This window comes from Epinephelus moara, chromosome 11 (genome assembly GCF_006386435.1).
Source record: "Epinephelus moara isolate mb chromosome 11, YSFRI_EMoa_1.0, whole genome shotgun sequence".
Classification (NCBI taxonomy): domain Eukaryota; kingdom Metazoa; phylum Chordata; class Actinopteri; order Perciformes; family Serranidae; genus Epinephelus; species Epinephelus moara.
This window is the reverse complement of record NC_065516.1, coordinates 23,627,983-23,652,680: the sequence shown is the minus strand read 5'-3', so window position 1 is coordinate 23,652,680 and position 24,698 is coordinate 23,627,983. Positions and strand designations below refer to the sequence as shown.

The 24,698-nt window shown below is 39.7% G+C and overlaps 2 protein-coding genes across 11 annotated transcripts in view; one reads left to right on the top strand and one right to left on the bottom strand.

Annotated features, from left to right (window-relative positions):
• LOC126398163 (polycystic kidney disease 1 like 1) overlaps positions 1–24,698 on the top strand; it is a 59,920-nt gene that overhangs the window by 17,193 nt on the left and 18,029 nt on the right. Inside the window, exons 16-32 of the mRNA XM_050057385.1 lie at positions 1,060–1,284; positions 3,164–3,235; positions 3,310–3,489; positions 3,578–3,655; positions 4,105–4,247; positions 6,260–6,380; positions 6,482–6,614; positions 8,808–9,000; positions 9,150–9,206; positions 9,308–9,649; positions 9,761–10,015; positions 10,093–10,206; positions 10,291–10,442; positions 13,089–13,189; positions 14,575–14,773; positions 14,906–14,989; positions 15,255–15,462. Of these exons, the coding sequence (XP_049913342.1) occupies positions 1,060–1,284; positions 3,164–3,235; positions 3,310–3,489; positions 3,578–3,655; positions 4,105–4,247; positions 6,260–6,380; positions 6,482–6,614; positions 8,808–9,000; positions 9,150–9,206; positions 9,308–9,649; positions 9,761–10,015; positions 10,093–10,206; positions 10,291–10,442; positions 13,089–13,189; positions 14,575–14,773; positions 14,906–14,989; positions 15,255–15,462 (2,657 nt within the window). The remainder of the gene's footprint in view (positions 1–1,059; positions 1,285–3,163; positions 3,236–3,309; positions 3,490–3,577; positions 3,656–4,104; positions 4,248–6,259; positions 6,381–6,481; positions 6,615–8,807; positions 9,001–9,149; positions 9,207–9,307; positions 9,650–9,760; positions 10,016–10,092; positions 10,207–10,290; positions 10,443–13,088; positions 13,190–14,574; positions 14,774–14,905; positions 14,990–15,254; positions 15,463–24,698) is intronic.
• The window catches only part of LOC126397883 (heavy metal-binding protein HIP-like), a 9,325-nt gene continuing 2,409 nt past the window's right edge, over positions 17,783–24,698 (bottom strand). For 3 of the 10 annotated variants that reach the window (XM_050056921.1, XM_050056922.1, XM_050056927.1), the window contains 7 exons: positions 21,002–21,043; positions 20,852–20,914; positions 19,332–19,394; positions 19,139–19,201; positions 18,879–18,941; positions 18,423–18,551; positions 17,783–18,125 (listed from right to left, as the gene is read on the bottom strand). In XM_050056921.1, the coding sequence (XP_049912878.1) occupies positions 17,842–18,125; positions 18,423–18,551; positions 18,879–18,941; positions 19,139–19,201; positions 19,332–19,394; positions 20,852–20,914; positions 21,002–21,043 (707 nt within the window). In that variant the 3' untranslated portion in view covers positions 17,783–17,841. Of the gene's footprint in view, positions 18,126–18,422; positions 18,552–18,878; positions 18,942–19,138; positions 19,202–19,331; positions 19,395–20,851; positions 20,915–21,001; positions 21,044–21,126; positions 21,194–24,698 lie in introns of all 10 variants that reach the window. The other 7 variants (XM_050056926.1, XM_050056930.1, XM_050056929.1 and 4 more) reach the window with 6 other exon arrangements.

Here is a 24,698-nt window from a genome sequence, read left to right as displayed (position 1 = left end):
AAAGGGAGTGAAATGCTTCATACATTAATGTGGAATAGTGCTCTTATTTTGTTGACTAATTAAATAAATGTAACTTTTATTTGACAATTTGAAGTGAAATTGTATTTTTTGTTTAAAAAGTGAGGCAGTTGATAGGTCAAATTCATATTTCAAGATTAAGAATCTGAAAATTAAAAAAACTAATTAAATAACATGGTTTTAATTGGTAGTATCCAAAAAAGGGACATTTTACTGGTAGGAAAACATTAGATTTTTAAAAATGATTTAATGTATTACTACTCATATTGTGTGCATATTGTCCATGACGGGGTGGTACAAGAATAACTCCCCGGTCTGAATAAAACGTGTAATATTAATAAATATTTTATGCCTGAGGTGGGAAAATATGTTTTCTTGGAGGTTTAACATGTCTTTCATATTGTGGATTTCTTAAAAAAATGTTTGCCCTTTATGAAAATTTTGAAAATTGCAAAGTGGAAATGGCACCCGTTTCATAGAATGACCCAACACATTCTCAGACTTGATAACGTTAAACACATAATTCAAGGTATGCTGCGATGTGAAATTGCAGTTTATACATTAGAGTAGAGCGTACACGTAAATACATAAAAAAGTATGTCCCGTATTGATTCAATAAGGGACGGTGCATTTTATTGTTTTTATGACGGATGATCCAGTATTATGTCGTACAGCATGGGTGGCAACCTGTTCCTCTGTGTAGGTAGGTGATGGAAACTGTACTTTTACAGGAGCAATCTCTATTTGTTCTGGGTGCATGTTCAACACTGTTATTAAATGTAGAAATGGTCATTTTAGGGGTGAAGTATTCCTTCAAAATGGGAATTATCTCATTCTGCAGATAAATTAGAATCAAATGTGAAGAAAAGTGTGAATACGTAACATTTACCATGCTCACAATGTTAAAAAAACAACTTTAAAAGCACTTAAGACTTGGGCATCAGTAGGAAAATCAACAAGAAGTAATAATGTGCAAGGTCATAGTTACAGTAAAATGGATACTTTATGAATTATTTAACAGCTTTTCCTCTTTATGTCCAGGAGAGGAGTCCTTTTATCACCCTCTGGGGGAAACTGACCCCCTAAAGCCTTTGTCCTCCTCCACTGAATACCTGCCACTTCCCCTTGACAACAGCGGCGTCCTCTATTCAGACCACTTTGGCCGGAGTGACGTTATCAGCGAATTCCTAATTGATTCCAACTCCTCTGCTGACTGGGAGTTTTCTTTTCCTTTCCTGGAGAGCAGTGACTTGGGAGGTCGACTAGGTGAGAAAAAACTGAGACAAAATGTTGGCTGTGAATCTTGTGTGCTTTGCCAGTCCCACAAAATCAAACAATTATTTATTTCATTAACAAGCTACAGTATATAGCGTAATTTAAATTAGCCCTAACTTTACCAGCTGCAACACTAAAGTCAATAATTCTAATCCAATAATGTGATATTTTGATAATACTTTTACTTTTAAAAATTTGAGTGCACTTACAGTATTTCGGCACTGCTCTTTTCCATAGTAAAGATCTATGTGCTACTTCCTCCACTATGTCTACCAATAAGGTGTAAATTGTCCCGCTCTACCAGGCGCAACTCAGCTAACAGAGGTCAGTCAAGCACAGTCTGCACATGCCCACACTGTCTAATCAGGCACAATAAAAACACCTGTGAAGGTGTGCTGTAGGTGTGTAGGGTCTTTAAACCTGCATTAATTATATTTTGGCGACTTTGGACAACTGTAAACACAACATAACTTATAAAGCTGATGTAGCAAACTTCAAACTAGCAAAATACACCCAGCAGATAGACAGCAACATTAAATTGGAGTTGAGTTTCTTTCCACCTGATAAATGTAAGTCATCATCACATCAACATGATGTCCAGTTTGTTAGCCATTAGCAGTTTGTCAGTCTGGATCTGGAAGCCCCAGGATCTTCTCAACCACCTTAGGAGGTGTCTTCCATTGACACCATGGGACTTCCAGCCCACATGCAGTGCAGATTTTCCTGAACACTTTGCCAGCCACTTGGTTATGGTGTTCCATGTACGCTGTTCCTGCCTGCATCTTACACTCTGCTATTATGTGCTGAACTGTCTCAGGAACATCTTCACACAGCCTGCACCTGGGGTCCTGTCTGGTCTGGTAGACCCCTGCTTTTATTGATCTTGTACTAAGTGCCGTGTTCCTGTGCTGCCATGATTAGTGCTTCTGTGCTGTCTTTCAGTCCAGCCTTTTCTAGCCACTGGTAGGATTTCTTGATGTCGGCCACTTTTTCAATCTGTCGGTGGTACATGCCGTGCAGGGGCTTGTCCTTTCATGATGGTTCATCCTCTTCTGTATTCTGTGGTCTTTGCTACCTGAGGTATTCACTTAGCAGCTCATCTTTGGGGGCCATCTTCCTGATGTATTCCTGGATCTTGCTTGTTTTGTCCTGGACGGTGGCTCTGATGCTCACTAGTCCTTGCCCCCCCTTGATACACTTAGTGTACAGTCTCAGGGTCTTGCCTTGGGATGAAACCCTCCATGCATTGTGAGAAGTTTCCTTGTCTTGATATCTGTGGCTTCTGTCCTCTCCTTTGGCCAGCTTATTATACCAGCGGGGTATCTGATGACTGGCAGGACCTACGTGTTGATGGCTCAGACCTTGTTTTTTCCGTTCAGCTGACTTTTCAGGACATCTATCTGTCTGTCTGTGGACGTTTTAGCGTGTTTAAATATTGGAGGGGACGTGTCCTCCCTAGTATATATTATTTGGCCTAGCCCTACAGTGTGTCAAGAATTAATGCTAATACAGCTAAAGCAAGATGCTAAAAGTTCAGTAGCGCTGAGACAAACTGCAGGTTCTGTTATAATCATCTGTGGGTTCACATTACAGAGCACATTCACATTACACAATGTCATTTTAACCACTGTTAATTTTTGTTTTCACTTTTTTGCAGCCTAAACAAAAGAGTTGTATGACATCTAAACTGCAAAAGTTTTCCAATCTGTAGCTAACCCAGAGCAAGTTACAAGGATACATAGCAACCACTGAATTTCTTTGTCTGATTATAACACAATGAGCACCTTCTAATAGTAACGTATACAGTACACAGCCTGTGCAGATTTTCAGTGTGTAGCTATGTTGTGCATTAAAGCTCATTCTACGGCAGATTTAGATTATGATGTTCCCTTGATGAGCGCAGAGGAAGGAGACCCAGGGATTTCAGCAGGGAGGCCCACAGGTACAGTACATGTCTGTGTTTGCTAAATATCACCAGTGTGGGAGGTTGTGTGTTAATCCCATGCATTTTCCCAGGTGTGGATGGTGAGAGCTACAGTCCAGGAGATGATTCAGAGTTTGATCCAGCATCACATGAAGACGAGGGGAGTAATCTGGTAGATTCCAGACCATCTGTCGTGATGCAGGAGCCAATCATGCTTGACTTACCTCGAGACCCGGTAGACAAAGGCCTTTTTGAGTCCTACACTTATACAGGTACATTGTCCAGGAAACTCACAGACACACAGTTCATCTTCTTTAGTCACCTATCTCAGCCTTTAGTCATCTTTTTCTCTCCTTCCAGGCATTTCACCCCCTTTGCTCAGCTTTAGACCGTTAAGTCTAAAGCCTGGGAGCAGATACATGTTGGAGGTCACTGCCAGTAAGTTACACAACAATAACTGAACCATGGACACTGACAAATTAACATGAACTTGAAATACAGGTTCTGTACACTGTGTACATTATTACTTAGAGATGGACCACAAAACTCTTTCTGAACACATACAGGTAACATTACCTGGTAATTAAGAAGTCATAGGTGAGGCTAAGTGTTAACTGAATGTGATAACAGTAGAGAATGCAGAGAATGCATCATCACCAAAGTCTGATTTCCTTATTTGCTTTTACATTTTTATCCATTTTAAGGGCAAAATCTAATAATTCTGTTTTAATTGTGCTAGCTGTCCACTAAGAATGATGCAGAATAAATATAATGTGGTTTTCTGGGACTGGGGCAACCACAGTGGTGTCTCAAAATCACATTATATGTAGTCCTGTGTCAGTGCATCCCTGCTGCATACTGATCTGATTGTCACCTGTTGTTCTCAGAATTTCAAGATAGTTTCCTGGGCCGGACTCAGCTGTTCTTAAAGACCAACCCTGCTCCAAAAGGCATGACGTGCCAGGTACAACCAGTCAAAGGAGTGGAGTTATATACACACTTCAGCATCTTCTGCACCTCAGGGAAAGAGGTATCTCTGGTTTCATACATTAAACACACACACATTCATAATTGTATTAATTATTTGACCCTGCATACTGTACCAGATGGGAGTTATATAACTTCCTTTGTGTGTGAGCCATTTTTTAGTTCAAGAAAAAAGTTTAAAGGAAAAGGCTACTTTAACTCTCCTGACATATACACATATGATTATTGTCACATATGTATACTGTCAGATATTAATATATACTTTCAACATATTGTATCACAGTAGCCAGAACTATAATTATAATATTATTACTTTCATTAATGTTGTTGTAAGCTACTGTCATTACCGTCTGTCCTGCATCTCTCTCTCTCTCTCTCTCTCTCTGTCTGTCTGTCTCTCTCTCTCTGTGTCATTGTGTCATGTGGATTACTGTTAATTTATTATGCTGATCTGTTCTGTACGACATCTATTGCACGTCTGTCCGTCCTGGAAGAGGGATCCCTCCTCAGTTGCTCTTCCTGAGGTTTCTACCGTTTTTTTCCCCTGTTAAAGGGTTTTTTTGGGGGAGTTTTTCCTTATCCGCTGCGAGGGTCCAAAGGACAGAGGGATGTCGTATGCTGTAAAGCCCTGTGAGGCAAATTGTGATTTGTGATATTGGGCTTTATAAATAAAATTGAAATTGAAATGGAATTGACATGAGGGCATTTATCTTTGTACAATTTATGTATTTTTCTAGTTTTGGAGATCATGTGTCTGAGAAACATGACCTCTGTCTTGGGGTTGCACAATGGACCTGCCTTGATCCATTATTATTCTCACTGTACACCACCATATAAATAAGGTTTATTATTATTATTATTATTATATCATACTTCAGTTAGTACGCTTCAATGTAGTACTCTGTAGGTGCTATAGGTAGCGTAATGTTATGTACGTATATTAGGGGTTACATGTCCAATCAGACTTTGGGGAGGTATAAAGAGGATTATTGGATTTCTCTGTGATGCTAACTTTTTAGCGCATTAGCTAACGTTAGTTTCAATAGCTAAATAAACTGGAGGAAACCATTCAACTCCCTTTGTAAGATTGGTATGGTAACCAACTACAGTGCTGTCCATCCCACCTTCAGGAATACTGTCACTGAGTGAGAGCATACGGGCAGTCTGGTCCCGCTGGTCAGTGTTTACTTTTTCAAGTAACATTTCCTGGTCCCAGAGAGTGAGTGACCTGACATGGTGCGCTCATAAATTCAGTAAGCTCCAAAACTAGGAATGAGAATTTTTTAATGTACCACTCGCATCATCTTCCTCCATTGTCTAAAACAAGCTAGCAAAACTGGCTAGCTAGCTTTAGCTAAAGGTTGTGGAGAATTCTTTTGCCTCCAGCTAAGCCCCGCCCGCCAAAAACCGTCATACTGTTGTTTACTAACAGTAAAAGGGTCTATGCGGAAGTGACGACGATTTTTCTTTTTTTTACCACCTCGTCTTCATCTTCTTTTTAAACGGTGAATTACAAATGGTCAGTGGAGCATTTTCACCAACATTTGACTGATATCTCCACCCACACATTAACCAAACTTATGCTACAATGACAATGTTGATTAAAATGTGCTGCTGTAGCTAGGAGCAAGTTAGCTAGCTAGCGAGTGCTAACGTTAACTGGATAGCTAACGTTAGGTAGTAAGCTAGTAAGCACTTGTAGCACTGTTGCGAATGCTTAAAGATGTACCCTTTTAGATGTGGTAAACTTTTTGTTATAAGTGAAAAGACTGAGAAACCCTTTTTTAAATATTTAAGTTCAAATAATCATTCTTGGCTACCTCTCAGTTTTTTAATCGTACCTTCCTCAGTATCTGGGCTATTTTCTTTGCTACCTCATAATTACCCATCCGGTTCACTAGGGAAATGTAGGTTTTTATAAATGGAAAATTTTCTTATTTTAAAATTAAGATACACAGGAAGAAGTATCTACAAATGTATCCATCTTTTTGTCCCAGCTTAAATTAGTTCACACTGTTCACTGCATGTCAACCTTCTCATGTTTGTGTGTTGAAGGACCTACTGTATGAGTACAGTGTCAGTGTAGGAGACAGACCTCCCAGGATGCTGTATCAGGGGCGAGACTTCCAGTACTACTTCAGCCTATCTTCTGGTGACCCCAGTGATGACTATAAAGGTAATCTCAAACACACGGACACACTGATTAGTAACTTTTACAGTGAATACTGAGGCAGTACCATGATAACTTACTGACAGATTGATTTTTTGGGCTTGTAGTCACAATTTACACAGAGATCAGAAGCAGCACGTATGGGACGGCCACTAAACCCTGTCCTGTCACAGTCCAAGTCCAACCGAGCTTCATCAGAGACACCTCCTCTTCTTCTCATCTTGATCCAGACATGGAGCTGTAAGAGTCACCATGTCATCACATATCAGGATTATGGTTATGTTCATGTTGCAGTTTTTTTTTTATAGAGGTGTACATCATGTGCTTTACTACAGTACACATTTTGAAAAGACTGACTCTGAAATGACTTTAAATCTTGTGAATTTAATCTGTTTTCATAATCCATGAAAGTTTAAATTAATAACCAAATCATAAGTTTTATTTACATTAACAGCTGGGTAAAAAGCCCTGTGTTATGTACAAACAATGTGATGGCACGGAGCACATACTGCTTTAGTTTGGTAGTTTGTAGCCACCTGAAAAAAGGCCCACCTGAGATAAATCAATGTAAGTGCAGCCTACACTATATCAACACATTCTCACTCCGACCTCGTCACATATCGACGTTTGGTCATGGACCTTCCATGATACGATGTGAAAGGTACCCTGGGAGCGTTGGTTGTTTTTGACGTTCTGGGATGCCCCTTCAAGTTCTGCCTGTTACATGCATTGTCTTCTTTCAAAGTACTCTTCTCTTTTAACTTGAAATTTACTGTCTACATACAGTCTCTTTCAAAATAAAAGCACAACGTCAGTAAAACAACGCGAATAGACGTTTTTTTTTCCTCTCACAACTAATGCATGTGGTTTGATTTAGGCAACAAAAACTCATGTTTGGATTTAGGCAACAAAAGCACGTGGTTGGGTTTAGGAAAAAAGAACAGGGTTTGGCTTTATAATCTTACGTGAAGCGAACACCACTCACCCAGGTGAAGTTTGGTGTGTCTTGGACCCATCCACCAAGCCTCCCACCCACCCTACTTGGACTTTCACCTCCTTAACTTTAGTTCTTGTCCCACCACGTTTCCCCTTGACATGGCCGAGCGCTGTTAAACTATAACGGTGACCAGCCATGTATCATGTCGACTTTAAAGGACGCTTTTTTTCATTAGTGTCTGAAACTAAAGTCACCGCCCAAGTGCCGGATTTTGACGACTTCGGAGTGAGATTGGGTTGGCTATATATGAAGTATTTTCATTGTTTTATCTTGCTGTCAAACAGCCCCTTCTGACGGGGAATACTAAGTCCGTTATCTCACAGCCACCGGACTCCACTGACAAAAACAGTAATTTTAAAACACTGGAGATGCTGGTCTGCTGCTGCCTCTGTGTGTAAGGTAAAGCGGTTGAAATATTTCAAATATAGCTTACACTTAAAACTGATATTGATTTTTTTAAGTGGGTCTTTTAAGGTGGCTAAAATACGTTATGCTATGGCCCCCATCCACAGCATGAATGTATTAAGACACCCAGATATAGGAATGGAGGTGGGACCCATTCAGTCTGATGAGAGTTGCTCGCCGGTACATGAAGCCAAAATGGTTCAACTGGCAGGTGTGAAATTACCCGGACAATCTGTGGATGATCAGCATTATTTGCGCACTGTGCGGCCCATAGAGCAATCGCGTTAGGGACTTACAGCATCAGAGTGTGACTGAGTGTAGCCAAGCATCTTACTTCCGTCTGCCGAGCCGGCTACTTCCGGTTTAGCGCTCTGTTAATTTCAATAGGGATAAAATGATTTAATTGTGCGGCTCTTAAAGATTTTCCAAATGTTATCGGACTGAATGGATCAAATCCCAGCAGTGAAACGAGTCAGATTGAGGAGGTTGCAATGCTCAAAAACTTGTATCCACAGACTTACAGACATCACTCTCACCTAGTAAGTCAATGGAAAAAAGTATTTTTTGGGCCACAGGGCTTCATGTGAGGGACCCCTGAAGTTGCAGTACCACTGTTTGGCCACTACAAAAATTGACTTCAAAGCTTGCTGCACTTCCTGGGGCCCTGGTCCACAGTGGTACAACGCATAGTTTATAGATTTGATTTATTGAAGATACTAGCAAAGCAAACAAGGTATGTAAAATAAGCACAACAGAAATGTCAGATAGGTCATATCACCGTGTTTAACTGTATGTCTTTAAATGTTACAGGTACAGCTCTCCCTTGTCTACTCAGGAAGTGTTAGCGTGACGTCACAGTGATTCAGACTATTGCTTTTAAATGGCTAATTAGAATATATCGAATTTTAATGTGCCCTTAATTAAGTCATCTTTTGTGTTGCAATCATGTCTAGAGTTGTACATTTTAACATGTTACTGTCTTACTATTTATACAATATATTGTTGTGTTATTAATTTCTATTTCTCTCCAGTTCAGAGTCAGGTCTGAGGAATCTTTCGGCTCTGGTGCGGCTTGGAAACAATATGGAGATTCTTAACTACATCAGTCTGCTCTCCAGCATCCTGAACAGACTCAGCCTGGACACTGAAGCCAACACACACGCACAGAGACGAACACGCAATGTGCTCATTAGCACCATGTGTGAGCTTGAAAGCAGTGAACAGGTACACACACACAGACCTATACTGCACCTCAAGATTATCAGGGTTATGTTTCTGATTTTAACAAATCTATCCTCTACTCTCTCTGTCACAGTCAGATTTGAACTTCCCTATCTTTTTCAGCATATAAATAACATGTCATATATTCCTAGGCATCAATGGTAGATAACATCTGCATTCTCAAAAACCTGTTACAAGTTTCAAGTCAGGTAGGTGGGAAGTCGTCTCCTTTCATGGACTTTTGTTGAGAAGAGACACTGAGAGATGCATGCTAAAAGATTATTTCTGATACTTGGTTTATCTTGTTTAGGTGACATTTTCTAGTGCAAGACGAGTGACAGGTCATGTTCAGGTCATCTCAAAGCAGCTTTCAGAGTCCAGTGCTCCAGCCCGGTTCTATTTGGACCAGAAGACACTCAACACCCTAATTTCCCTGCTGTCATACAGCCTGCAAGCTGCTGTCGCTAGTAATGACTTCACACCAGCAATGTCCACCAGTGCTGACATTACACAGACATTAAAGTCAGACCCACATGATGAAATACGGGACTCACCCAGCAGTGTTTACATCAAACGAGACGGATCGATTTCAACAAAGCAGGCGTTGCAGTTTATAGCTGATATTCTGCAGACTGCTTCAGACCTGATGCTGGTGAGAGAAAACAAACATGTTCTTGTGCATGCAGACTCATGAACTTAACATATTTTCATACCTGTACGTCACAATTATCTCTTTGCCAATCCTCTTTTTTTTTTTTTTTAGAAGTACACCTTGTTCCACGAGGAAAAGGAGCACAGAGTCAACACTGGTCTTATTGCCTTACACGCCACGTACCAAAGCCAAACCTCCACAGTCATCAGCAGTGGCTCAACCACCTACATGCCTGCCTCCCTGATCCAGCTTCTGTCTGTTCATCGCAGTAGAGAGACCGAGAGCAGACCACATCAACCGTGTGTGCTCATCTTGCTGACTGAGCTCACCCACAACCCTTACACCTGGGTCCACTTTCCTGGAAGGGTGAGACTGGCGTGATGCAATGACACTGAGTGATTAAAGAGAAAGGCATTGCTCTCATTTTCCTCTACTGATTCCAGCTGAGCGGACCAGTGGTTGACCTGAGTCTGTACAAGTGCAGCACGAGGAGGAAGATCCCAGTTCGCTCCCTTGTCCAGCCTATAAACATTGAGCTGCAGCAACCACCAAGAAACGTATGTCGCTGTTTCTTCATGTAATTACAGTAGAGCACACTGTTAAAAAAAAATGGGTGACCATGTTTTCACATTCTTCTTCAGAAGAGCTCTGTGAGTGAGTACGTCCTCCTAAGCAAGCAGGTCAACTACCACAGCTTCAACATTACCCAGGAGCACTTGCAGCAGGCCATCCAGCTAAGTGTGGTGTTCACGCCACCGCTCAACAAGGCATTTCCCATCATGCTGCTCTTCAGGTAGACTTTTCTGTTTTATAGGCATTATCATCTGATAGTTGGAGCAACATAGTAACACAATGTAATAATCTTTTTCTTTGCAACTCTTTTTATTGGGGGTTTCAAAGTTTAATAGACAGTGACAGTAGTATAAAAGTGAAAACAGAATTGCTGATACAAAAATATTGAAAATCTTCTACATGTCAAAAAGGGGTGAATTGTCATACATGTACCCTCCTTATTCCTAGCCCCCATGACACCTTGAGCAATTGGGAAATAAAACGTGGAACACACCACCTGTTGAGTATAGCTCAAACTGGATTATGTGATCATACCTCTGCCATCTCTGACAGCCATCTCAAAGAATTCAACTGAGCACGCTAGCGGTTAGCTTGCCTTGCTTTGTTAAAATATTAACTTTAACATGGCCCGAGCTAGCTTAAGGTAAACATCTGCTCCTTCTAAAGATGTTCTATGATTTCTGATGACTTATTAAGAGATATTTAAGTGTGGGAGTGGCCTATTTGAATCCCTTTTGTTTGAGACCATGCTGCAAGGTGAGTCTGTTTGCTGATCCTGTGAGTTTATCTTCTCTATCTCCTTTAACTTTAGCTCATATTGGAGTTATGCTATGTAATGTGTGAAACAGACTATGGTGAATGTGCTAGGAAAGGTAGTATCGGCACTGTCACTACCTGCGGCTCGCATAAACGTAGCTTGGGTTTGTTGAAGGTGGCAGTGTTGTTTGGGCTGAGATAGCCATGCATAAGTAAGAAAAAGGAGGTTGTTTTAAGGGCTCATCCTTGCTCAATCCTCCGCTCGTCTGCGTTAACGACTGATTTATTAAAAACTGTTCTGAGTGAAATATGAAGCTGAATTTAGCAGCAGACTTCAGTAATAGTAATATAAAGTAGTAGTAAAAAAAATTACTTTTGGCATTAATTTTTTTATATGATATAAAGGAAGTACGGTAAATCAGTAACAAATTCTCAGCCCTAATGACTAATTACATGTTTCAAAGTATGTTGCTGAGTTTATTTTCTAATGTAGATTGAGAATGAAGTCAGACGGGAAAGACAGGGATATCATGTACTGACGTTGAATGACGGACGTGTCAGTCTAGGTGTCATTCTCCTCTGCTAATTCTGATTTAATACTTTTTCGCTATGTCTCGTGAAACTTGTGGTTTTATTTCTCATATCAATGGTACCTTTGGCAACAGGAACAGTCCCTTTTTGTTCTGGTTACATGTTCAACACACAGTTGCTGAAGACAAAAATTTAGTTGAGACTGGTTGTTAGTCGTTACAGACACGGACAGTGCAACAGGTACCAAAGCTCTGTTAAACTGAAGGCAAATTACTTTCGAAAAGAACCAGTGTTGGCGGTTAGCCACCAAGAGTAACCACTGGGACTAACCACAGACAGTCTATGGGACGAACTAGCTTACTGCTACTTCCACTATCTCACTGGAAGTTACGCACATAATCATTTCTACAGTAGCGCCCTCAGGAATAAGGTGGATAGAAAATGACACAAGTATGGAAAACAAGTTTGCAAAATATGATTCTTACAAATAAAATGTATCGTTCTATTTTAAAAAGATTAAAGCAAGAAAACAATAAAATAAAAAAGGGGTATGTAGGCGGATGTCAGATCGACAGTGTTTTGTGTCATTTAAACCAGGCGAGTTAGGGGAAGGACTTAGTGCATTTTTCTTCAAGTGGTCTATAAAGGGTTGCCAGATCTGGTAGAATTTGTTTTCACACCCTCTTAATGAGAATTTAATCTTTTCCAACTGCAGGTGATGCATTGCTTCCAATTTAATAATATCAATCTACATGTCATGTTATGCTGGTTAACACAAGATCAGAAACTTTAATACCTAAGAGTGCGGTCAGTGGATCAGGATCCACAGGATGTCTGATAGTGACTGAAAAAACATTTTGCCAATATGTTGTGACTCTTGGGCAGTGTCAGAAGATATGGGCTGGTGAGGCTGGTGATTGCTCTCAACAGTTGCACGCTGGACTAATATTTGGATACATTTTACAGAGCTTATTTTTTGATAAGTGAAGTCTGTGCAATATTTTAATATAAATTTCTCTAGCACAAACTGAGGAAGAATGTACCAGTAATTCGGCTTTTGTCCATGACTCCTCTGAATTAGCAACCCTCAAATCATTTGCCCAGGCTGCTTTTAAATAATCTAGGGAGGTGGTACAATCTAAACACGAACACTCAAGTGCATAATAAATAACAGAGGTGCCTCCTTTGATCATTGGGTTTGACAGAAATATAGATTCAGTTGGTTAACTGATCGGTAAATTAGGGAAGGATGCAGTGCTTTGTTTGACAAAGTTAAGTACCTGTAAATATCTGAAAAAATATCTGAAAAAAAAATAAGTATGTGGTATGTCCAATTCAGTTTGTAACTGCTGAAATGATGAAAAGATCTTTGAAGGAATGAATGCCTTTCTCGTGCTACAGCCGAAACTCTCTGCAACAGTCAGAGATGGAGTGCAAGAGTGATTTGTGACCAAAGGAGCCAGCAGGAAGCCAGAATGCCACCCACATTTTTCCTAACATAGACCAGACTTTAACACAATGCAGTAATCTTAATGAGTTTTTGTGTAATAGATCAAGCTAAAAGTGTCTGTTGTGGCAGGATGTTTGAGAGGCCGACTCCCAGTACGTACCACCTGCACAGGATTCACCACTGGGAGAGCAACACTGCACGCTTCACCCTGCCCCCATCCTACCTCAGAGGTGAGAAATCTATTGGTTCAGCTCTGTCCCTCCTCCCTCCTTGTCTTTTCATCCCTTAAATAACTAGTCATTTTATAAAGTTAAAATCTTTTTTTTTTTTTTTTTTTTACAGTATGTGTTAGTGAACATCTAAAAAGGCTTTAGCAAAGTGGAAATTCAGTCAGTGCATGTCATTTCAAGTCTTTTACTCATCATGGTATTAACAATCCAATACTGACATTACTCTGTAATGAGAGTATTACTCTGTTACTATTACTAATGATAAAAGATGCAGACTATAGAACAGTTATTCTGTTTGTAGCATTTCCCTTTCATTCTGCTCTTCCATCTTTAAGAATAGCAGCCAGTCTGGCCCTTTCTCGTGTAGTGGTCACTGCAGTGGACAGCTATTTAAAAGCCACTTTCTTGTATTTGCATGGGTTTTGATGCTATAATTGCATTTAAAGGGGATTTATACTTGTGTGGCAGACCCTATGCCGTAGCCTACACACGTGGCCTACACTGTTGTGAGCATTTATACTTGTACAGTGGTGTGTCTGTGTCACATTGTATAAATTAGCCTAGCGACTAGCAGACTTCTCTCTACTCATGAAGCCTGGGACAACAGCAGCATTTAACAAAGGTAGCTTTACAAAATTCAGCTCTATTACAACTCACTCCCATCTGATTATAACTGCCCATCTGGCCAGCACAGAGGTAACAGACAGTGTACGGTGTTGAACTTGTGTCAGATGTACATCATCCCCTCTGATGGTGCCAAAGAGGGGCGGCCAGAGGGTTGGGTTGCAGGTCAAAGTTATATATTGAGGATAAGGTTTGGAAAAGATCCTTCCAGTATTTTTCAAGGCTGGGACACGTCAAATATGAAGAGCCCAAGATGTCCCATTTTGCCTGATGTCCCAAATTACCTGACTTTGCAATGCCATTTTGCAATGCCATCCCTTTATGGGTTGTTGGAGCCATGATATAGTTTTATTTGTTTATTCTATCCTTATCTAGACAAGGTAAATATAAATATACACTTGCAGTTATTAAATTGAACACAGGGTGGAGCTTTGTGTGCTATGGTGAGCATGTGTATATTGTATTGAGATAACTCGCACTGGACATTGGTTTATTGTTAGCCCAGAGCACATGTCCGGAACAAGTTAATCCGTTCGCCCCTCAGTGGCTTGTTAGTCACTACAGGGGTCTTTATATAAATACACAAGAAAATACATACAAAACAGCACCAGACACCAACAATCATACAAGTAAACTCTCATCAGTTCACAACTGACTAACATTAACTTATAATGAATGATCAACATTAAGGGGAAAAAGGATAATTAATGCATTAAGTGTCTTCATCCATCCATCCGTGTATTACCAAACTCCATTTCTAGCTCCAGGCACTGGTCACCTGGCCCTGCTGAATGCTGATTTCGGGAAAACACCCAGACACAAGCACCTGAGTGAACAGGTCAGCTACAGTCTCATAGTGGACAGCAGCCTGTGCTTGTCCTGGGACAGCCACCAGGGGGCCTGGACACACCACGGCTGCAGGACACAGCATGCAGACACAACTGCTGCAGTCAACTGCAGGTAAGGCATGGATTAAATATGTGTGGGCATGAGAACACGAGACCTTCACACAGAGAGACACACACATGCAAGAAATAAATGTACATAGTGACGATTCACATCAATGAATCACTTCTTGCTGTTGTATCTCAGTTGTCACCAGTTGAGGCCGCTGACTGTGGTGCAGCAGCAGATCCAGAGCAGCCATGACACCACCGGTCTGGACCCGTTCCTAAGGTGACCTCATCCTCTTTAGACTTGGGTGACGTATGAAACCAAAAAACAAAACCTCTCTGTTGCTTAAACTGCAGCAGTAATTTGAATATTTTCTTATAAGAAGTAAACAGAGGAAGGTTTCTGTCATTGTTTCGTATTTGCAGATTTTTTTAATTTTCTGTGAGTGAGAAGCATACATTTGCCTCACTCAGTCATTTCATGAGAATGAAAAAAAAAAATATATAAAATCCAACAGTGTCTCCTCTCTCCCTCTCTGCCACCTCAGTGTGTCCAGTGATCTGACAGTACTGGGTGTACTGGTGCTGTGTGTGTGCCTGTACTTGCCGGGGCTGGTGTTGTGTAGGAGAGCAGATGTCATCTCCAAGGCAAATCTCAGAGTCCACTATCTTTCTGACAACTCCCCGTCTGACCCATATCTCTATGCTGTTACAGTCCACACTGGTCTCTGCTCTGCTGCTCGCATGAGTGCAAAGGTAAGATTTTTTTGTCCCTTTAAGCCAGCAACATTTGGCTCATTGCTTTCAACTGCGCACGAAAGTTGCCAAATGATGATGAATCATTCTGAAACTGAGATGTGGTTTTTAAATAACAGATCATAATGAATCATGACTATAGGGCTTGTCATTTGGATATTGTTGTATTTACTGAAATGGATACCTTCACAGCATGGGTGGATTATGAGAATATGGGCTCCTGGGAGCAGACATGTAAAAGGCCCCACCCCTTCGCCTACACAGGAGCAAGACACACAGACTTTGTGCTTGCTTCCTCTCTTTTTCTTGTTGTTGCTTTGTATCTTTTGTAGTTGTCAGCAATTGTTTGTGGTCTTGTCTCTCTTTGAGGTAATTTTGTTTCTTTTAGGAGTACATGTGGCTCTTTGAAGCCATTTTGTATCTCTTTGAGGTGTGTTTGTATTGTGTCTCTTTTTAGTTGTCTTGTGCTTCTTTCTTTGTAGTTGTTTTGTGTCTCTTTGTAGTTATTTTGTGTCTCTTTGTAGTCGCTTGTGTTTCTTTGAAGTCATTTTATGTCTCTAGGGTCTATTTGGTTGTATTGTGTCTCTTTGTAGTCGCTTGTGTCTGTTTGAAATCATTTTATATATATTATGTATTTGGTTTTATTGTGTGTCTCTGTGTAGTTGCTTTGTGTCTCTTTGAAGTCGTTTTGTGTCTCTTTGAGGTGTATTAGGTTGTATTAAGTCTCTTTTTAGTCATCTTGTGTTTCTTTGTAGTTGTTTTGTGCGTCTTTGTAGTCGCTTGTGTCTATTTGAAGTCATTTTATGTCTTTTTGAAGTGTATTTGGTTTTATTATGTCTCTTTGTAGTTATTTCGTGTCTCTTTGTAGTTGCTTTGTGTCTCTTTGAAGTCGTTTTGTGTGTGTCTGAAGTCATTTTATGTCTCTTCAAGTTATATTTGGTTGTAAGGTGCCTCTTTGTAGTCGTTTTGTGTCTGTTTGTAGTCGCTTGTGTCTGTTTGAAGTCATTTTATGTCTTTTTGAAGTGTATTTGATTTAATTGTGTCTCTTTGTAGCTGTTTTGTGTCTCTTTGTAGTTGCTTTGTGTCTCTGAAGTCGTTTTGTGTGTGTCTGAAGTCATTTTATATCTCTTTGAGGTGTATTTGGTTTTATTGTGTCTGTTTGTGGTTGTATTGTGTCTGTTTGAAGTCATTTTATGTCTCTTTGAGGTGTAATTGGTTTTATTGTGTCTCGTTGTAGTCGTTTTGTGTCTCTTTGAAGTCGTTTTGTAGTCATTTGAAGTCATTTAATGTCTTTTTGGGGTGTATTTGGTTGTATTGTGTCTCTTTCTAGTTGTGTGTCTGTTTTTTGTAGGTTTGTGTCTCTATAAGGTCATATTGTGTCTTTTAAGAGTACATTTGGGGCTCTTTAAACTCCTTTTGTGTGTCTTTGAGGTATATTTGGTTGTTTTTTGTCTCTTTGTAGTTGTTTTTGTGTCTGAAGTCTTTTGATGTCTCTTTGAGGTGTGTGTGGTTTTACTGTATCTCTTTGTAGCCGTTGTGTGTCTGTTTGTAGTTCATTTACATGTCTTTGTTGTCATTGTGTGTCTCTTTAAAGCTCAATTTTGCTCTCTTTTAAGGAAAATTTTATCTTTTTTGGTCTTAATGTGCTTCTTTGAGGTTGTTTTGTGTCTTTGATACATAATAAATATATAAATGATGAGTAAAATGGAAGTAGAGAAGCTGTTGTATGCAGTATCGTCAATTGGTTGTATTGTGTCTCTTTGTAGTCGTTTTGTGTCTGTTTGAAGTCATTTTCTGTCTCTTTGAGGTGTATTTGGTTGAGGTTTTAGGTTGTAGTGTTGTTGTGTGTTTCTTTAAAGCTCAATTTGGGTCGCTTTAAAGGAAAATTGTGTCCTTTTTTGTCATTTTGTGTGTTTTTGAGGTTGTTTTGTGTCTCTTTGTAATTCCTTTACATCTTTTATGGTACTTATATTCACTTCCTGGTCAGTAGATGTTAATTTGAGTAACATTTGGCAGCTGAACGTCAGGGGGTCCTGGCGCTTTTGGCCCCTGGTAGGCCGTTCAGTAATCCATAAGTGTTTCACATTACTTTGATACTAGCTTATTCGTTAAGTGACCACTGAGATAATTGTTACTGTAGGAGTAAATATGACATCCTTTCCTTGTTTGTTGAAACTAGAACTTAATTTCAAACTTTACAGACAGTGTTTGATGTTGTTAGTAGAGGACTTTCTTATCATTATTCCCTTCATCTTGTTCATATAACCAGACAAAAATACACACATACAACAAATTATTTTGGATTTAATTGGCACACAAATTTTTATAGTGTGATGTCAAAACTTAATGCAACTGACTGTGGATGTTTTACAGGTGACTTCACAGAGCAAAAAGCAGAAATCCACTAAAAATGGTACGATTAAATGAATCATCAAAAACACCACTGCCTGGGTAGAGAGTCATGTAGACCACATCTCCCTTTTCCAGTTGAAGAATTAATGCATTAGACGCAGAGACATAGGCTTGTTCATCATTGTAATCGTAACTAAGTGTCATTCTCTTCTCATTGTGATACAAATAAGCACCCATCCAAGCTGAAGGGCGGCCCCCCCACACTGTGAATCTGAAGTAGTAGACTCCTCTGACTGGGGCTGTGAAGATACCTGCAGCAGAGGAGAAAATCAGTGAGGGGTCAAAATAGTCTTTGTTCTGTTGAGCGAGGTGTCCTTGTGTTGTTATCTGATGCTTTAACAGGCCTTAAACATGGATTTGTATCAGTAATCTGTGGGAGCTCTTGGTTTTATTCTCTTTCCAGATCATTTGTAAGAAGACAAAGGGATGTTTGTTTTATTGGTTTGACTTAGAAAATTCATACCACAGAAATCTTACTACAGTCACATCTTGCCTTCTGTAAAGAACTCCTTTGCACATTTATGTGTGTAGATAAAAGAGCTGTGTACCTGTAGTTGGGCTGTAGGCCTGGCCGATATTGGTGAAGACTTTACTGAACTTAAGTGTGATCTCAGTGTTGAAGGGTCCAACGGGTCCTGCGTCAGTAAGACCAGCTGAGAACGCCACCTTTGGACGGTCTGTGTGAATGAGGAAGATGCAGAGAAAACTTGACTGATGTGCAGTCTATGAACAAATGTCACTGAGAGAATAATTTCCTCCTAATCATATTCAGCTACACAGCACAGTGACACTGCAGTCATTTGGATACTGATAACCAGCAGGCTTTGAATTCTAGTAGAATCAGTAACAGCTGAATATCATCATTTCTGCTTCATTTAGTAACAGTGGTGATAAATATGAATGTCTCTCTGCGTTCTGCTGCTCTGAATATGTTCCTTAGTGTACCCATTCCCTTTTCACAGTCAACATGCTATTTTGACTTAATAATAGTTTATGTAACTTACCTGCATTCTCTCTCTTGAGCTCTGCCACCTCGTTTTCACTGGAGCTCATTCTGGTTTCCAACACTGTCAACACATTTAACATGTTTATTGTAAAACAGAATTATAGTCATCAGTTTCAACCAGATGTAAAACCTCATTTAAATGTAAATGTTTCTACAAAATCTTTTGACAACTCCTCTGTGACTTTTATAGTTTTACACAACAACATGTTTTCTACCACACTATAATTTGTACTTTTTAATTATGTTTTCGTAGCTTACCCATGTTTTCTCTCCTGAGCTCCGCCACCAAATTTTCACTGGTGTTCACTCTGGACTCCAAAACTATGAACATGTTCAATGTTTTCACCAAAAGGTTAACTGTAAGTTTTACTGTGATCATTGCATCACTAAATATGTTCTTACTGTGAACATAATATACTATTTTCACTTTGTAATGATTGTTATAGCTGACCTGTGTTGTCTCTCCTGAGCTCCTCCACCTTGTTGTTGCTGGCGGTTACTGTGGCCCCCAGTACTGCAAAAACATGACACCAAATGCTTAATCATGCCCTCACCTTTATCTTAGTTTCATTCAATATATTCTCATTACATAACACACAGTATTATGCCAAAGTTTACTTTTAGATTTTAAAGCTTAAAAATCAAAAAAGGCTCCCGCACACTGTCTCACTCTCTTATGTTTTATTTAAGCAATGTTTCGGTCGGTGTGACCTTCATCAGGCATTTCAGGCAGTATCACAACATTTCATATATATATATATGTATCCAAAGTGGATGCAATTAACCAATTAGAGGACTGGAGGGCTCAACATTGCCCTAGGTGTCAACGAAACCTGTTCGATCCCATAAAAGCAGAGGGAGGCCACATCATGTCTCATCTCATTAAAATGAACTGCCACTGGATAATCTTCATCCTTGCGAGGTATCGCACTGTTGTGTTCACTGATTCTCTGTTTAAGTTTCCTGGTGGTCTTACGTAGGCGAGGCCACACGGACAGTGAATCATGTACACAACATGAGTGGACGCGCAAGTGATGATACCCTGCAAGCATTTTTTGGTTTAAAAAACGTCTAATAGGCATCTACATGAAGACCTGACGTCTAGGCTAAATCACAGCTGAATTTGGGCTGTCAGTGAAAATTTGGTAGACGTCTAACCATAGCCAAAGTGTAGACGTCATCAATTATACGGCTATGTAGAGACTATGTCCAAAAAATGGAGATAAACATATTTTAATTACTGTTGACTCTCCATACGTGAATGAATATCATACCACACACCATCTGCAATGGCGAAAATTACATTTAATCAATTTCAAAATTAAATCGGCTAGATTTGGGTTACATGTAGCTAGACTAAATTGGAGCTAAATATAGCCAATACGTTTAAATCACGACTATTGCTTAGGAAACTTTTTCCGGTAAGAGGATGACGAAAGTATGTTGATCTAAAGTTGTTGCACTGTGCGCAATTTCTACATCTATAATTTCCATTCGGAAGAGGACTTAAACGAGTTTATTGTGGCTGATTATGTTTTTTCTTGTTAGAAAAATTAGCATGAACCAAACAGTCTTTTAGGTTTTGTCCTCTTTTGTACACAAATAAAGGTGGATCTTTAAAAATGGAACTGAGCTCCGGGTCTGATTTTAATATATGCCAGTGTTTCATGAATGTAGATTTAACAATATGACTACGAGGAGAGTAAGTAGTGACAGAGATGACCGAGAACTGTTTTTCTTTTTTCTGACTTTTTTTTAACAAATTGTGTCGAGATTTCTCTAGAGCTAAGTTGTGGGCTTGCTCTACCCAATCATGGGGATAACCCTGTGCGAGAAATTTTGATTTCATTTCAAATGATTTTTCCACAAAATCTTCTGTAGTCTGACAAACTCTCCTCAGTCTATAAAACTGGCTTTTTGGCAAACCCTTCTTAAGTGGACTCATGGCCAACAACAGATTTTAAAGCTTACCTTTGTTCTCTCTCTGGAGTGTCTTGACCATGTCTTCATAGGAGCTCATTCTGGCCTCCAAAACTGTGAACACATGAAACATTTTTGTTGTCAAGTAGATTTATATAGATATAGATTTATATAGATATAGATATAGACACGGATATTTACCTGCATTCTTGCTTTCACTGGCTGTCAGTCTGGCCTGTGTGGCTGGGTGTAAAGCATTATATTAGTGCATGAATCTGTGCAGCACTGTGTGACTGACACTCAGTATGTTTTATGATGTGTATCACCTGCATTCTCTTGTTCCAGCTTCTCTATCTTGCTCCTGTGTTCGATGGCCATGTCTCTCAGCTCCTTNGAGCTGCGTTATTTTGAAATAACTTGTAAAACATGCTTTAAAATAAAATTAAAGGTACCGTATATAACTTTATAGACCTACATGTATGAGTTGTTTTTTATTATTTATTTTATTTCGTCCAGTTTATTATCCAACGTGTGTACAGTGGCTACCAGGATGCTAGTTCAGCTGGTGTTTAAGATGTTTCCATCTTAAAACCTCATCTTGGCTAGCTAGCAGCTAGCTCGGTAGTTGTCAGCAGAGGGAGAGTTTACAGAGCAGTGAGATGATTTCCTCATCCTGATGAGTGACTCTCTGGGCCCAGTGATTTACACAGGTAAAACCACTCTATAAAGCAGTTTCACGTTAAAAGTCAGTATTTTTCTGACACTGTTTGGCATGTTGTAGAGGGGCTGCTAACTGCAGTGGCCAATGAAAACATGGAAACGTGTATCTAGAATCAGTGTTTGGTTTGTCCGTTCTTGGCTACTGTAGAAACCAAGGTGGTGAAACATGGCAATCACCATAGACGAGGATCTGCTCCCTCTGTAGATTTAAACAGCTCATTCTAAGGCAACGAAATACAGTTCTTATTTTCTGGTGGTTTAACACTAAAGAAAACATGCTGATTATATTGTATTCCATCTCTGCAGATGTATTCCCCTAAACTCTGCACACTGGACCTTTAAATAACTGATTTATGAATCAAGTAAAACGGCTTGTTGTTGGATATTTTTGTCTTTATCAAAGTGGATGCTCTCACAGTATTCTGATACCAGGTTATTCTCACAGTGACCACTGAGTTAAGTGTTTGTCTCACTTGAATGGATGCATGTATGGATTCATAGAATAATGTTGTGTTACTGTAGTGAATATAACATCCTCTTCCTGTTTATAAGACTTTGTTTGATATTGTCAGCAGAGGACTTTCTTATTGTTATTCTCGTCATCTTGTTCAGAACAAGAAAAAAATACACATATACAGATTTTTTTTTTAATTGCCACACATATTTTTAATAATGTGATGTCAAACCTTAATGCAATTGACTGTGGATGTTTTACAGGTGACTTCACAGAGCAAAAAGTAGAAATCCACTAAAAATGGTACGATTATGCGAATCATCAAAGACACCATGGCCTAACGGGAGAGCCATGTAGACCACATCTCCCTTTTCCAGTTGAAGAATTAATGCATTAGACACAGAGACAAAGCCAACTTCATCATTGTAATCGTGACTAAGTGTCATTCTCTTCTCATTGTGATAGAGATAAGCACCGATCCAAGTTAAATAGTGGCCCCCGAACACGGGCAGCGACTCCACTCTGCAGCTGGCTCTTCACGGTGTCCAGCAGTGATCCACAGCAAAAACAGGACAGCACCTCACATTCCCACCAATACACCAGTCTGTATTCACCGTAAAGCACACGCCTCCCCTCCTTCTCTCGCCATGACATCCTCCTCCTATTTATTAACACTAGAACGTATTTTCCAAACTGTAGAGACTTTGATCTTGTCATCAGAGGGCTTTCTTAAAATTATTCCCGTCGTCTTGTTTTTATAATCAGACAAAAATACACACATGCATCAGATTTATGTGGTTTTAATTGGCACACATATTTTTAATCGTGTGATGTCAAAACTTAATGCAATTGACTGTGGATGTTTTACAGGTGACTTCACAGAGCAAAAAGCAGAAATCCACTAAAAATGGTACGATTATTTGAATCATCATAAATACCACCGCCTGGATGGAGAGCCATGTAGACCACATCTCCCTTTTCCAGTTGAAGAATTAATGCATTAGACACAGAGACATAGCCGACTTCATCATTGATATCATAAATCCATGTCATTCTCTTATCATTGTGATAGAGATAAGAACCGATCCAAGCTGAAGGGCGGTTCTCCCACACTGTGAATCTGAAGTAGTAGACTCCTCTGACTGGGGCTGTGAAGATACCTGCAGCAGAGGAGAAAATCAGTGAGGGGTCAAAATAGTCTTTTACTCACTTTTGAGAAAATGGGCAGCTGTTTCTTTAAGCTTAAGCAGGCCTTAAAGTTAAGTCATCTGTGGGAGCTCTTGATTGTGTTCTATTTCGAGATCAGTTATAAGAAGACAAAGGGATGTTTGTTTTACTGGTTTGAAGAAAAGTCACACTATGGACAGCTTAGTACAGTCACATCTTGCTTTCTGTAACAAACTTTTATACACAAGTTGAAAAAGAAAGAAGGAAGGAAGCGCTGCTTGGATAAACGAGGCTCTGACTTGACAGGTGCTCTTCAGTAAAGTAGGTGAATTGATATGGAACAAAAACCAAGGGGGTCTTGCTGTTTGTAAAAAATGCAGACAACCAAGGAAAAAATGTTGAGGCACTCCGTCTTCAGGTAAAAATATATAAAGTAACTTTATTTGAGCAAAGGCAACAAGACAGACCTACGCGTATCGACCAAAGTCTTCTTCAGGGTCTAACAAACAACTAATCAATCTCAATTATATACAGGTGAGGCTGGCATTCTGTTTGACATAAATATGTAAACAGCAGAGGGCGCTAAAGGTGTAGTCCATGTGGATGTGTCAAAAGAAAAAAAAACACACAAGGAGACAAAGATCCCCCACATCAATAGATCATGTCCAATAATAATAATGTCTAATATCCATAATGTAAAGATACAGGCATACATTTATTTTAAATAAATAATGTTTTGCCAAATGTGATTTTAGGAAAGCAATAATGTTGTGTTTTTTAACCATACCTTATATACATTAATGTAGACTGCTGTACAAAAAATAACAAGCATTTTCAATATACAAGTTACAATACATCAAGTTTCAATATCTACTGGGAATCAGAGAAACGGCAAAAAGTCAATCTCATCATTAAGACCAGGGGTCTCAGGGGCCTTTAAAGTGACAATCCAAAATGTCACCACCTCTTACATGGTTAGGTATAACTTCAATAGCAACCGCTTTTCGGGAGGAAGGACCCCCATGTCCTGCTTGATCATAGTGAACAGCCATGGGATAGCTAGGGTTTCTCGTACGAATGGCAGTTTTGTGCTCCCTGAGTCTGTCCTTGAATCTTCTTTTGGTTCTCCCAACATAAAACAATCCACAGGGACATTCAGGCAGTACACCAAAAAAGGAGTATTACAGTTGGCAAAATGATTAATCTTGTAGCTCTTGTTAGTAAACACATCCACAAACCTGTCTGTTTTAGAGACATTCTCACAGTGGCAACAGTTGCCGCAGGGAAAGTTACCCACAGGTTTGTGTTTGTGAAGCCAAGTAATACATGCTTTTTCTTCCTTGGTTGTCTGCATTTTTTACAAACAGCAAGACCTCCTTGGTTTTTGTTCCATAAATTTTTATACACATTTATGTGTGTAGATAAAAGAGCTGTGTACCTGTAGTTGGGCTGTAGGCCTGGCCGATATTGGTGAAGACTTTACTGAACTTAAGTGTGATCTCAGTGTTGAAGGGTCCAACGTTTCCTGCGTTAGTAAGACCAGCTGAGAACGCCACC